This window comes from Euprymna scolopes, chromosome 15 (genome assembly GCF_053919585.1).
Source record: "Euprymna scolopes isolate OS-2025 chromosome 15, ASM5391958v1, whole genome shotgun sequence".
Lineage (NCBI taxonomy): Eukaryota > Metazoa > Mollusca > Cephalopoda > Sepiida > Sepiolidae > Euprymna > Euprymna scolopes.
Window position 1 is genome coordinate 92924491 of NC_136496.1, and position 16200 is coordinate 92940690.

A 16200-nucleotide genomic window follows, 5' to 3' on the forward strand; every position below is an offset into this window, starting at 1 on the left:
TCAGATGACTCACACTTTCTAATTTTTTATGGCAGAACCTGCATTTGTTGTCATTACTGATACCTGCCATCTTCTTGAATGCATTGGTCATCAATCCCTAGTCTTGAGCAGCCATTAAAACCCTTTCCTGATCGTGGTGGAGGGCTCCCCTTTTGAGCCAGTCCAAGGAATCTTCTGTCTATGTATTCCTGAGAAAGTTCCCCCCAAAATACTTTGCACGCTGATGTTGGCCCCATTCTTTAAGGTTCATCCTTTGGAAGGTTTCGGTATATTTCTGCCGGCTCTTTCTTGCTATTTCTGTGGCACACTTGTTTGGTGTTTCGCCCTCATCTGAGACACAGCCCTGACCAAAATGCTTGGCCAGCTGGGTGACTGATGTTGTTCTGCTGACTCTTGTCTTTTGATGTTTGTATACTATTGAGAGGGTGTGGTTCTGGGAGCTTCTTAGACACTGACCGGTACTCACAATAGTTGCCCTATGTTGATGATTGATCTCTGAGAGTCCCAGACTTCCTTCTCCCCTGGGCAATTACAGTCTTGGTAGACACTGATTTATCTGAATTAAAGTCCTCATGTCTTATCAAGTCTATTACTCATACTAACATTTTTTTAATTATTATTTTTAACTATTATTTTTAACTATTATCTCCAGAACCAAAAACAAACTCTAAACTCATCTCATTACTCATTCTTCTCTCGTGCGTTGACATTGTAGCAGTTAACAAACTATTTACTATAAGCGGATCAATGCCCGGTGCCAAAGTGATTCGGCCACACTGACCAATCGGTTGGCAGCGCGCATTGATTTGAGCTGTCCTCTTAAGGACTATTTTTAGCCCTTTGGGATTTCAGCTGCGATCGCCAGCAAGCGACCTATACAGACCTCTCTCACTCACCCCTCCCACTACTACTTGTTGACAATTGCAGTCTGATGGCAGACGACACCTCCAAACAGGAATTTACACTTTCTTTCTTTCTCTTCAGTCTGAGATACAATCTCGCCTTTTCTAAATAAACCCTTTATTATTGTTTTGTTAAAAGCAATGTCGTTTGGCCTTGTGTTTATTTAAGTAATTATTAGGAGAGAAATGCACAATATTTCTCTCCTATAACGCAACACACATGCATACATAACACACACACATAACACACACATGCACAACACACACACACACACACACACACACACACACACACACACAATTTCTCTTAAATAAAGCTTTTATATTAAAATGTTGAAATTCGTTCTCACATTATGCTGATTTCTAACACTTTTTTTTTATTGTTAAGATTTGAGAGATATCTGTGCTTATGTCGCTGCCATGATAGAAGCATCAATGAAAATCGACCAGCCCTTATGAGTTCATCAATGGAGGATTTTGATATGTTATTCCTTTCTACTAGTTCTTATGTTGTGTAACGCAATTCTCAATGTCTTGCTTTCATCATCTGTAGAGTGTGGTTGTTATTATTAAGGATGAAGCCTACAAACTTTGCGAGCCACTTTTGTATAATTCTGTCAGCTAAAGCATCTTCATCATACACCGCAGCTTTTTTATTGTTGTTTGCAAAGTATTTTTGTCTTTAGAAAAATAGAATCGGTTTTAAAATCCATATCATTTAGATTATTCGTACTCCTGTTCTCATCTTGAACGTTATTCACACAATGTTTTCGCTGATGTAACCTTCAGCCTTCTTTAGGTGTATCTTGTCAAACTCTGGAATCTGCATGGAATTTCGAATGGAACCTTTTATTTAATCCTTAAGCGTAGCATGCTCTTGTCCCCCTCCACCATGATCGAGTAGAAGTCCTAAGTGATACGCAATCATATTCTGAGTATGATTGAACCTTCAACCTCCAGAAGAGTGTCACTTACAACTAAATTTTATCAAGTACTTTATTGTAACCCGGCGTGGTGGCTATTTTCCCCAATCTTCTTCATGGGATTAATTGGTGTAATCAGGCAGTCCAGTCCCTATACGCAGAGGCTAACCTTAAGTCCCCGTGGCTACACTTTTATCTTCGTCTAGTGATGAACCCTTCAAAATGTAACCAGTCACTTGCTTGTTACTGGAACTACCACTAATGCTCGGAGCGCACTAAACATGCACGACCCTAAGTCTGGGTGCAACACTTTTCACTTTGGCCAGCTGTGCACTTGTTTGATGTCGGGTAGAGTTCCTTTTCGTAGATGCTATGGTGTCGCTGGTATATCACTTCTCTCCATGCAGTCTGTCAGTAAATAACTGTTTTCAAATCAAAGCAATTCAATAATCAATAGCTCAGAGATTATTTTCTTATAAATGAGAATAATTATTCATGGGATAATTCAGGTATACTTTGTGCAAAGGGAAGTTAAACTATTCGGGTTCTTAAGGTCTCAATTTTGGGTGTAAACATTTGAAATTTTACATAAAAGGTATTCAGACATGCAGCAAGCTTTTTAATCAGTTATTAAGCGAAAATTTGGCTGCCAAGAGGTTAAAATTGAAAGAGTTTACCTTTGCAGACTCTACCAAACTCCTCTGCCAATTTTGGGTCTAAACACTTGAAATTTTAGATGTAGGTTACATGGACATGAGTCAAACTTTTTAATATATATATACATATGCACATAGAGTTATGAACAGTACATAGGGCCCGAGCAAAGCCAGGCTGAACTGCTATTAAATGAATAAAAGGAAAAGGCAGATTTTTTATCTTTTGACATTTTTGAAGTGAGAAGACAATAACCAACACAAGTTAGATTGCAAAATCATATTTTCAGAGGAAAAATAAAGGGCAGAAAATTAAAATGGAAAACGAGTGATATAAAACAGAAAACGTATGAACAGTAATAATCAGACTGGGAAATTGGTTTAAAGCTGGAAAAGGCGATTAACCTGTGCCTCCGAAAGAGGGATAACTTGCTGTGTTGTTTTAATGCTTTTAATAAACGATTTTTAGAGTAAATGCTGCTTTGTGCATAGACAAATCATGTTGAAATGGTTAATAATAGATGATGCTTTATAAGGGATATAGCGTGTGTTAACTCATGTTTTGTAGAGACAAATCTTGTGTTATAAAAAACGTTTAATAATTGTCTATGGGGTTGGAACAAAGAGAGAAATGAAACACAGATAGGGTTTGAACCTATGCCTAAGAATTGGGACCACCTTAAGTCAGTATCGTCTTAACTAATTCACATCTGAGAATCTTATACTTAGCAAAGGTTGAAATTAGTGATAGGACGATTTCAAAATTTTTCCCCAGTTCAAACACAATTACAGATTTTCTGATAAATTCCAGTACAGCTACCAATTCCAATTATTTTTAAATCACTAAATATGTAGCTATATCGTTTTTTTTTTTGTTTTTTTTTTCATTTTTTGATTACTGTAAAAATTCATGCGATATATGGATACATTTTCACAAACATAAAAATCACAGTTGTGGATGGGTGGGTGGTAGGTGATCTGTATATTTTAGCTTTTCTAGTAGTTTAAAATAAATAAATCGTTGGTACAACAATAAAAAAAATATGTATCATTGGTACCAACAATAAAAAAATTAAGTTTGAAAACAAACGCACTTAAAAGAATGGTTTTTAGCATTGAAAAATAGGCACATTTTTTTTTTCAATTTCAATACCCCAAAAAGTTTCGATTTCGATTGTCTCAACACTAATCAAAAGTAGTCACCTTCCATGTTTGTGAATGTCCTATGCTTTTTGTCTCCACATTACTTGTCATAAACCCGGTAAGTAATCAAACTTACTTCATACCATCGATTTTTTTCTCATCCTTCGGCTAACCATCATTACATATCCTTGACCCTTACCCTCAAATGGCTCCTGGTCTTGATAAACGGTGACACAACAGTAAAAATAAATAAACAAAAAACTAAAAGAAACTACATGTATAATGACTTTTATCAATATCCAAAGACAAATGTTTAGCGATCTTACCCCCAAAAATGATATCCAACGATTACAAAAGAAGGAATACCAAGATTGTGGTTGCTTATGGATTTCTGTATTCGGACCTTTTTGCCGACCTAAAAGACAGAAACAGAAATTATTTAGTAAAAAAAAAAAAATAACAGTAAAAAAATTTATTTCATTATTGTAATTCTTGAGATGAGTACTTTGTATATGTATTTATTTATTTGTGGACTGTTATCCTCATCTTTATAGTTGTTTCATTACATTTCGACTAAGTAATCCCCAGGCTTTTGTCAGGTGGTTAACCGCGATGGGATAGGAATGCTAAGTCTCTTAATTGTATCCTCAATAATTATTGCCTTCCATAGTTATCACGTGGTGAGATGACAACAACTATGGAAGGCAGTAATTACCGAGGATACAGTTAAGAGACTCAGCATTTCTATCCCGTTGTGGTTAACCACCTGATGAAGACCAGAGGAATAGTTGGCCGAAACGTCGTGAAACAACAACTATGAAGATTACGATAACAGTTAGCAAATATAAAAAAAAGAACAAAATAATTGATAAAAACAAAAGTTAATGTCAAGTTAAAATCGAAGACATAAAATGATGGTTCTTTCATTGAAATACATAATAAAATGAGCAAGAATAAAACGAAAAGAAGACAAGGTGCTTATTCATCTTAGTAGCAGTTGTTAGCATTGTGCACATGCATTTCTTAAGAATTTTAGTAAGAAATGAAAGTTCAATCCTTACTACAGGCAAAGTGTAAATTAACAATTAATTAACATTAATGAAAACACTAATAAATATATAAATACAAATTATTTTAAATAAAAATATTATTATTTTAATAATCAGTAGCATTATTGGTGCTTATGCATTTATGTTACCGTGCTATTTTTTAAAATAGTATTTTCAAGTTAAATTCAAGTTTTACAATGTCTTTTTTTATTAAACTGTTAGGTGAAAGTACAGAATACTTACCAAAAACCCTCCCATGTTAAGAATGGCTTTCTAAATAATAATGTTATTATTTCAGCACGGTAACATAAGTGCATAAGTACTGTATTATTTTTAATTCAAGTAGAATATATAAATAAATTATCTTTATTATAAATTTTCCTAATGTCTGTCTGTGTGTGTGTGTGTGTGTGTGTGTGTATGTGACATGGTTTATCTCAGCCTACAGGTAATCCACCCAGGCAAGTAAGGTACCGAAATGAAGCTTATGACCCAGCGGATGTTTTAGTGATATTTATATCCATGTTTGGTGTATAGAAATGCAAAAAAATAAAAAAAAGTAACGATTTACTAAACAACCTTTTATTTACTGGATATTTTTCCGGTACAAGGACTCAAGTTTGCCCAGCTGGACAAACTTGAGTCCTTGTTAAATAAATGGATAAAATAAATTAAGTTAGAATTCCATATAGATTTCAAAGTTTAAAAAAATACACCTGAAAATGGTTGTAGATTGTAGCGACCGAAACAGTAGGAAAACTAACAACTAAGTTGAAAATAGTGATCCGAAACATTCAAAAAGCTGATTCTAGAATATACAGTGGATAAAGGCATTGATTAACAATCAGTTGTAAGTGATAGTCTTCTGAAGGTTCAATCCTTACAACAAGCAATAAGATTAACTTAATAATTAATTACCACTTCTACCCAGTCATGGCTGACAGAATGAGAACAATCTACTTTCATGAATTAAATAAAAGGTTCAGTTTGAAATTACATATAGATTCCGAGTTCAGAATGATGTACGCAAAAAAAATTGGAGATTACATCAACTGGAACATTGCAAAAATAACCAAAATGGAAAGAATAGTTGAAATAATCTAAAAAGTTATATTGATTCTGAAACGTTGAGCAAAACTATACAAATTTAATAATTTTCTAAGCCCATAACTTCAGTTATGTAATCAGTATTTCACATGTTTGAACCATAGCAATATATTTTTTAACTGTTCTGCAGTATTTTGGAGTCTGGTCTCTTCCAAGGATGTTTCATTATTCTGAACTTATCCTTAGTATTAGAACGTGAGAGTGCTACCTGGAAAGACAGAGCAGTCAGCACTTCTGCTACAGAATCATCCCACATATGGGAGATATTTCAGAGCTCAAATTGGACTGACAAGTCATTTCCAGAACTATAAACAATTCCATAATCATATCTTCACAACCAATGGACAAACAAGAAAATTATATATATATTTTTATATGAAAAAGCTTAATGCACATGCGGCGATGGTATGCGATAGCTATTCAGCAGTTAACGTTTTCTGCGGGACAGTTTTTAATGAGGTCAATAAACCGGTTTGCTTGTTTTTAACTAACTTTTGAAAAAAACAGCTCCCTGTTTATTAGGGGGAGTGTCTTGTCTCGAAATGAAAGCAACCGTCTGATATGACGAAGCCGACATTGACCAAACGTTACATAGCTTTCTAGAGACCACTGGCCGTGGGCCCGTATTTCAAATCGAGTTTTGCTTTTTTTTTTTTTTTTTTTTTATACCGAAACGAATGCAACACATGCAGATCCGAAAATGTCAAATAATTAACGTTTCAAAATCGGGCAAATTAAATAGAGAGGCGACCACTGTTGTTAAGTCATAGATATTATCATTTAGACGTGATATAAAAAGTTTTAAAAATGAGCGACGGCCTCGAGAATCTGCCGGAAAAAAGCCTTTTGAAGACATACACAGAAAGCAAACACACATACACACATACATTTTCGCTTTTATATATAGACTAGCGAGGGATACCCGGTGTTGCCCGGGTGTTTGTAGGTGTGTGTGAAAGAAAACAGGTGCCCGTGAAAAAAAAAACAAAGCCTTGACGACGCGTAGTTGGAAAATAGTAGAGTGAAAAAAAAACAAAAAAACAGGTGCACGTTTTTGATTGGCATGACGGCGATAGGTATTCAGCAGTCAGCATTTTGTGCGGGACAGTTTTTAATGAGGTCAATAAATCGGTTTGTTTGTTTTCAAAAACCCGCTCCCCCGTCTGATATGACGAAGTCGACAAACGTTCACTGGCTTTGGGCCTGTTATTAGAGTCGAGTTTCGCTTTTTGTTTATACCGAAAACTGAATGTAACGCGTGCCGATGCGGGAAATATGGAATAATTAACGTTTGAAAGTCAATAAAATTAAATAGACAAGCGAGCTCCGTGGTTAAGTGTGAGATATTACAATTTATAGATGATATGAAAAGTTTTAAGAAGTTGTGAACTGAGCGAGCGCTTCTCTGAAAGAAGCCTTTTGTGGACATCGAGGAAAAGCGTACATACATACATACATACATATATACATACATACATTTTCGCTTTTATATATATATATATATATATAGATAACTTACTACCTAGCTCTACCTGTGTATTGAGCACTGTTGAAGTAAATACTAAAAATTTATCATAAAATTATATTTTCTTATATTAATTTATGTGATTAAATGAAGTAATCATATATATATATATATATATATATATATATATATATATATATATATCCACGGACATGTGTTTTACCATCTGCGGCTCATCAGCATGGCTGACTATGCAAGTATTTGAACTCATGGTCAAATTGAAATTACATACTAGTTTATTGCATATAAAGTAATGTCATAATTTTTTATTCATTTCTTAAAATTATTTTACTATCATAAGAGGAAGTAAACTATTTTCCATTATAACAAATATTTAAACTGTTCTTTTCTTGTAATGATGCAACCGACAGTATTTTTCCAGTTCTTTTCATAACTATAAACAAAATTTACTTGATAGAAATACAAGAACGAAGAAAGAAAAAAAATGTCAAAGAATTGCCTTTACCTGGTTTGGCTTCATTTTTTTTCAGCAGTTGTGTAGTGTCCCCCATTTCTGAACTTGATATATCTCCTTGAGATCCACTCAGATTTCTAGTCGTAGCATCAAACACCGCCTCTTCAGGCGTCACTGGAGAGTTTGTCTCAGAATGCTGTCTTGTAAGATGGTGCTGACCGCGATGAGTTAAGCGTTCTGGAAACAACTTGTCCAGGTCTGAGGCAAAACGCTGGAAGGAGTCTTCGTAAATCATTGGTGCCACTGCTTGGTTTGTGGAGCCATAAGATGCTGATTCTTTGGAAGGCGATTCCACTTTTAAACTTGTCTCTGGCTGTTTCTCTTCTGAGAATTTCTCATCGCGTTGTTTTCGTCGATCATAGCTCATGGCCAAGGCAAAATAGGAATAGCAGACTGCTGTGTAGGTGAGCATGAATGTAGTCGTGACAATAGGTGCGAGTGTGTTGATGTCGCCAACAAGGATAAACAGAAGGGTTACTAGGGTGACTGCTATCAAGGCATAGACTGGGACTTTATTAGCACCTTTCTGAAATTTCAATAAGAAAAAGGATTAAAAGAAATAAAAAAAAATACTGAAAACTTTTTCTGAAATGTATTGTAACACTGGCTGACACTTGTCTTTATTAGTTGTTGTTGGGATAATAAAAGTAATACAAATGTTAACCTTTAAAAGGAAAGAACTTTATTTGCCTTTTAACATTTTGGAGTGAGTACACCTTTTGTCAATGTTAACCGGCAACATACATCTCGTTGGTTTCAGGGCTAAGAGTGTACTGCCTACTCGCCTGTCATACTGGCTAGGGATTGGTTAAGGAGAGAGAGAGAGGGAGATGATGAGAAACTCTGGATAGTAGTTCCTAGTTTGTGTCCGGTTTATGAGAAAAAGAAAGAGAGGGGATCAGAAACTATTATTTCTTGGGGAATGGCATTATTTTCGTCCTAATTCTTGGTTTTTAGGGCGGTGACTCAGGTCAGTCCTACAGTATTAAATCAAAAACTAAAACAATGCAACTCAATATTTGTAAGTACATAAGAGAATAAAATCAGCATTTTATTTATTTATTTATTTTTAAATAGAAGAAATCTTTTTGAAACCAAATTCGATGCTAAGAAATTTATTTATTTTTAAATATAAATTAAAACAATATAAATAAAATGTTTCAGCCAACTCAGGCCTTCATCTGACGAAGTCTTCAGTTGACCAAAATATTTCATTTATATCGTTTCCATGTATTAAAAAAATCTTCTCGCATCGAATTTGTTTTAAAAAAATTCTTACATAATTCATTTTACAATGCTCTCTAATGTAAAAATATTGGATTTATTAGTTTTTTTGTTTAAAGCATTTTATTACATGTCCATACAGCTGTTTCACTGTTTTTTACTACAAAATTCAAGAATATATTGAGTTGGATTCATCACTGGATGTTAAGAAAACAGAAAACAAAAATAAAAGAAATACAAACAAAAAAACAAACAAAAAAACAAAATGTATGATTAAAAAAAAATGTGAATATTTGTGATATATTACTTTCCTTTCATGATTTTTTAAAATTTAACACAGAATTTTTGTTGGGGCGGTCAATGTGCGGGTGCTCATTTTACACTGAATTGTGTTCATTGTACGTTGACCCCCCCCCCCCACCAAAATAGGTGGCCAGAAAGTGGGTGCTCATTTTACGTTAAATTATTATAGAAAAGTGATCCCCCCGTTTCTCGGGGGCGGAAAATCGATTGTCTGCCCTTGTTGATCCTTCATTCCCAAAAGGTGCCGTCAGCAGTCTATCATTTGAAATTAAGATGACGTACACTAATTCTTCAATAAAATTTGTCATAAAATTTGATTTTTGGAATATGACATCTTCGTGCAGTGATAGGTACACATACACCAAAGATTTTTCTTGAAAATAAATTTTTTATAGGCCCAAATGTAGACAAGAATCCAATTTTCTCTTGGAAAATTACTGTAAAATTACAACTTGTATTGTTACATTTTTCTTTTTACTAATGACATATGGACAAGTATGCATTGTCAATCCTATTTTTTCTTTACTTTTAATAAATTTCTAATTCTTTAATGTACAAGCTATTTTGTCATATTTATTTTACAGAGAAATTCTGCAGAAATAAGCAGGCTCCTCATTGGTTGGTTTGTCCGCCTGCGATTTTGTTTGAGTCATTCAGATTACTTGTTATTTACTAATTGCCGAGGATGTGCTTGGCACCAAATTTATCCCTCCGGATCATCAGATTTGACACGGGTTAGAATGAACAATCAAATTCTCACTCGAGGTTGTAGCCTCAAATTACTTTATCTCATTGAGACGGTTTATGCCCTAATGTGGAGCGAAATGTCATTATTGTTTGCAAACACCAATGTTGGGTGAATTATTATATTATCGCACGCTGTTGTGCTCTGTGAATCAATTGGCTTTCATCATTACAATATAATGTTTGTCAGAGACGAAATTAAGGGCTGCAGTTTGACCTGTCATTTGTCCGCCATTTGGACAATTATCTACAGTGGAGTCCTCAAGGCTACCCGACTTGCAGTAACCATCTTGGAAGATATTACTCTTCAACCCATGCAGTGTTCTTCGTTGGCAGATTTTGAACCCAGCTTTTATCGAAGATGAACTATTATGCCTTTGGGGATGTTACCAGCTCCTTATGGCGGATAGCTGAAGATGACGCATCTTTTGCACCTTGGATCTTTTTGTTTTAATAAAATTTACGTTGAAGTTTAAAAGGTTAGCCTGTTGTAATCCTGTTTGGTTTTCTTTCATTTTGCCAGGGGGCAAAACCTGTGTGGAAATTCCCCACAGAGAAAAGAGAGTGCAGACGGACACGTCTTGTTCCGCAATTATATATAAAAAAAAAATTAATTAATTTTTCTCACCACGCAAAACTAAAAAAAAGATACAGAAAAATACTCCCCTCACCAAAAAAACAATATTTTAAAAGACAACACGTTTTTAAAAAGATACAAACAGAAACACATACAAAAAAGATAATTAAAAAAATAACGCAAAGTAAAAGATACAGAAATAAAAAAAAATTAAATAAACAAGAACGGGAAACTAAATCATTATTTTCTAGCATCTAGCAAAAGATTATCTCCCTTAGATTATCATAAATACAGTAGGACCCCGGGATACGGTGGCCCTAGGATACGGTGTTTTCAGGTTACAATGTGGAATACGATGTTTTTCCGGGCCCTGGTTATTATATTTCCCCCGACGTACGATGTTACTGCACTGTATTTTGTTACTAATTTTTAATGCCGTATCCAGGGGTTCTACTGTATTAATTTATCTGTTCTTACAGTTATAATTATTAATTTTATGCTTCGTTAAAAAATAACAATAGTTACTTACTCCTTGTCCAAGTGGTTTGATTATTGGAATGACATTCTCATTGGCAATGGATTGTAAGATTCTGGGAGGACCGTATAAGCTTCCCATACAAGATGACACGGACGAGATATAGAGGCCAGCAAGAAAGAGAACTCCAATGACAGCAACCTGAAAAGAAGCAAATATCAACAATACAACATTATGAAGACTCGCACAGGATATCCAACCAACGTCATCCATGTTGGTGGATTTGTTTTTAGACGAATGAGTTATCACTCACCAAGGCCAAAAAGCCACTCGGGGATAAGTATTAATGAGATTGTAAGTTGGTAATGAATAATAATACAAGAATGTTGAAAACAATAGCCGGAAAGGACAAAAATTTAATTACTGAAAAGAACAGCTTGACAAGTATTTATTTACATTGGACTTGAAGATGATCATGTTGCAGTCTGCAAGGGATCATTTCTGTAGCAATGTGTTTCACAGATGGAAGGTTCTTAGAAAAAATTACAATAAGAATATTAATGATATAACTTCAATATGCAAATTTTCAGAAATAAAAGATGCCCTTTCTGGGGCTATTACTTGATTTCTATAACTTAATGGCAATTTAGAAGCTTAACTCATTGTTCTAAGGGAGTTAACTATTTTACGAGCGTAGATGAATAAAGATAATTTGTCTCCTCACAATTACTCAAATGTTTTAAGAAAAATTACGATATTGTTGCATTGTACATTTTTTTTTTATTAATGTTATAAAACTTTGCTACATTTTATAAAGTAGTTGAAAAAATCGTTTTTTCTTACAGTTCTTAGTGGAATAGAATTACCCCCCCCTCCTTAGAACGATAAGCTAAGCTTCTGAATTGCTTAAACGTTACCATTGGCGACATAAATTATTTGAAAGGAAACACATTTGGTTGGTTGTTTTGTTTTACGGCATATCAACCCTTTTCAGGTTATTTAATGCCGAATTCAGTGATTTTGAAGAAAAGTTTTTTAATAGAATATATTTGTTTTTTGTTTTTTTCCAAGTCAGTTTCTATTTAACCCATAGTTGGGACCCTAACAGGTACTACCACTCCGGGTCAGAGTGGACCTGGGAGCAATGGCAATTAAAAGGTGGCTCCACACTCCCCAAAACCCGCAAGCTGGGCCCTCACCATCGGATATAGTTTAAGGTCATATCCAGGACCGAAACACATTTGAGAAATTAATCTAAAACAATGAGTTAAGCTTTCAAATTGCTAACTTGATTACTTAGAGGATGGCTCAACAAGTATTTGTCGATATTGAACTTGAAGGCTATTTTAATATGCAGAAAAGCAGTCCTATGGCAACGTATTCCACAGATGAGAGATTATTGGAATATCAAATTCAATTTTCAATTATAGATTCTGCCTTTTAGCAAAATCTAGGAAAGAATTTTCCAAAATTTCCTCCGTGGTTTTAGATGCGTCTTTATGCCTTTCGATGAAATGAGAAACAATTCAAAAGAAAAAAATAAGAAATTACCTTTTCTGCAATCATGTAATTGTTCTTAAGGGAAAATCTTGTACAAGTAGCACCCAAAACTGTAGCCATGGAAACGTAGAGGAAAGTACTGGAAAGAGAAAAAAATATTTGGAGTGAAACAATAAATAAATGGATAAATATTATTTACAAATATTTTTATTATTCAATTTTGAGGTTTAAAGACTGTGGTTCGTTTAGCAAATAAGATAATGAAGTGCTTGATTATTATATGCAGGTTAAACATTTGCAGTAAAGACTGGCTATGCTAATTACTGCATTAGCCAATCAAACCTCATTACATTTAGATTTCATACTTAAAAATTATATTATTTTGGCACACTCCATATGATTGACAGTGCTCTCTTTTCTATATTAGAATTATTCATTTTAGCAAACATTTCAAAATGATACCAATCTCGTGAAAATCCGTCGCCTCTGTCAGAAGTTTTAGGCAGACATACATACATACATACATACATACATACAGACAGGTGAGAGTTATATTATAGATTTCTGTTGTGACCATAAAGGGCTAATAATAATTAAGTCAATACAGTAATATGATTATAGGAGTGTATTTACAGAAGTTCAGATGTAGTATGTTACAAAAAGTCTGTGCCTGATACTGTGGCTATGGCTGCTACTAATAACTCTTCAGTTAGTCTTATTTCCCGGGCAACACCGAGATATGGTTGGCTAGTATATGCATATATATATATATATATATATATATATATATAGAGAGAGAGAGAGAGAGAGAGAGAGAGATTGTTACGATACTTGGTCGTAACTATTCATAGTTAAGGGGAGTAGAATGTTGACCCTGGGTTTACTTTCGGCAGCCTTGTAACTCTTAGTTCCCTTATTTTGTCCTTTATTCCTCACATTCCAGGAGCAATGTTTCTGACAAAGAGGGAAGAATTGCTGTTTTCTGGGTCAGAATCTATTCCATCTAACACTTATCGCTGGCAAATTTTTAACCTTGAAGTAGTAATTTTTAGCTCCTTACATCAAGTGGTTTCATATTTTGTCCGGAGCAGTTTGCATAGAAAAAAATCTCTGGAAGAGTTCATCTACATCTAAAACAGGGTAGATCAAAACCACGCCATAACAGTTTCTCAGTACTAAAGCTTATACTTTGGGGCATAGTCAAGGATTTTACCCTGGGTATCATCAAAGTTTTGCATGTCACTCATATTTAGTATTCTTAAAATTTAAAAAAATAAAATCCTAAACAAATGTAAAGATACTCACGAGACACCCAACGCAGACAAAGTTCCGGTGGGGATATTGTTAAAAGGATCATGTAGGTCGCCACTCATATTGATACCAGCCAATATGCCAGTCACTGTAGAGAAGAATAATCCCATGAGGGTGAAGAAAGATTCTCCCTCAACAAAATCCGGATAGCTGTTGTTGTTTAGATTGGAAGCCAGGTAACCCAGAACTCCGTCTTCTGGAAAAATTCAAATTAGAAAATTTACGACTAGGCAGAAACATTGGAGAGTGAATTCGGGCAATCGATGATAACATGGAGACTAACCTGGATCCGTGTGGACAAAAGATCCAACTAAAAAGTCCATCACTGAGAGAAAGAGGATTATCAGCAGGACTAACTGGAGACGGATCACCCACTTAACACCAGCAACGTTGATGCCTGCCAAGAGAACAGATTAAAGTCAATGACATAATACTGAATGTATACACGCAAGATATGGCATAACAGATTTGCTTCCCCCCCCCCAAAAAAAAAACAAATTGACAAAGTTAAATATCTACAAATGTGAAATTAGATGTTTTTTTTTGTTTGAAATTTAAAATTCAGATTCTGAGTATTATTTTAGCATGTGCACAAAACACACACGTATAAAGAAATAGGTGGCACTTTATATATATATATATATATATATATATATATATATATATATAGAGAGAGAGAGAGAGAGAGAGAGAGAGAGAGAGAAATAAAAAGGAACAAATCGTATTTTGTGTTCATCAATGTTTCGTCTTTATTTTGAGACTTCCTCTGGATGAATAAAAATAAAGACGAAACGTTGATGAACACAAAATACCGTTTGTTCCTTTTTATTTCTCTATTTTGTCGGAATACTATTTCCATTATTTTCATCATATATATATATTTATTTAGTAAGATGATTGATAATTTATGATTAAAATTAAAAATCTGTTTTTTGTTTGAAATTTAAAATCCAGATTCTGAGTATTGCTTTAGCATTTGCACAAAACACCCAAGTACATATAAGAAATAGGTGGCACTTTACATAGATTATATATATATATATATATATATATATATATATATATATATATATATATATATAATTAGTAAGATGATTGATAATTTATAATTAAAATTAAAAATCTGTTTCATAAGAAGGAACACAACAAAGCCAATAAATTGTACAATCGTTTCGGAAACGATGTTTTTATTGAGATAGACATTACGTCATGAACAATAATTTTAACATATAGTTTTTTGAAACAAAGTCTCCTCATCAGCAAAAATATTGGGTGGGTTTTTTTTTTAAAGACACCAAAATAAACCTAGCATTTTTTAAGTAAGGCAGATGTATCTGGAAAATATTCAAATATAAAGGAAAATAGTTACTTATTGATGTTGATAAACTAAGTAAGATAAGTTGAGAATAAAAAATTATAATAAAATTATAATAATGAAAAAAATACACTCTGCTCTTTAGACTGCTGCTCTAGTCCCCTTATATATATATATATATATATATATATATATATATATAGTAATTTATAAAATATATATGGCGATTAAGCTACACTGAATATTCCGCGTTTCATCCACTCTAGGACTCCTCAGGTTAGTCTCCATGTTATCATCGATTGCCCGAATTCACTCTCCAATGTTTCTGCCTAGTCGTAAATTTTGTAATTTGAACTTTTCCATAAGCCTGATGAGTCCTAGAGTGGATGAAACGCGGAATATTCAGTGTAGCTTAATCGCCATATATATTTTATAAATTACTAACTAGCTCTACCTACGTATTGAGCACTTTTGAAGTAAATACTTAAAGTTTACGCATAAATCTATACTTTCGTATATTAATTTTATGTGAGTAAATTAAGTAGTTATATATATATATATATATATATATATATATATATATATGTATGTATGTATACACACACACATAAATTATAACAAGATTGGACTAAGATTGTGTTGGATTTTTTTTCTTTTTAACCTTATGTATACTCTGCTCCGCATTTAGCTTTCATAATTGAGATTTCCTACAGCTACTACCTAATCTTTTTGGAACACATTCTCTCTCTCTCTCTCTCTATATATATATATGCATATACTAGCCAACCATATCTCGGTGTTGCCCTGGAAATAAGACTAACTGAAGAGATTAATTTCTATAAATGCGGAACTAGAATAATATTTTGTGTTAAATTTAAAATCCAGTTCTTAGTATTGTTTTAGTATTTGAATAATACATATATATATATATATATATATATATATATATATATATATATATATATATATGTATA

At 33.6% G+C, this 16200-nt stretch overlaps 1 protein-coding gene across 1 annotated transcript in view; it reads right to left on the minus strand.

Annotated features, from left to right (window-relative positions):
• LOC145293986 (solute carrier family 12 member 8-like) overlaps positions 1–16200 on the minus strand; it is a 104092-nt gene that overhangs the window by 11523 nt on the left and 76369 nt on the right. Inside the window, exons 5-10 of the mRNA XM_080140879.1 lie at positions 14195–14308; positions 13906–14107; positions 12652–12739; positions 11155–11301; positions 7769–8303; positions 3948–4036 (exon numbers count right to left, since the gene is read on the minus strand). Coding sequence (XP_079997005.1) covers positions 3948–4036; positions 7769–8303; positions 11155–11301; positions 12652–12739; positions 13906–14107; positions 14195–14308 — 1175 coding nt within the window. The remainder of the gene's footprint in view (positions 1–3947; positions 4037–7768; positions 8304–11154; positions 11302–12651; positions 12740–13905; positions 14108–14194; positions 14309–16200) is intronic.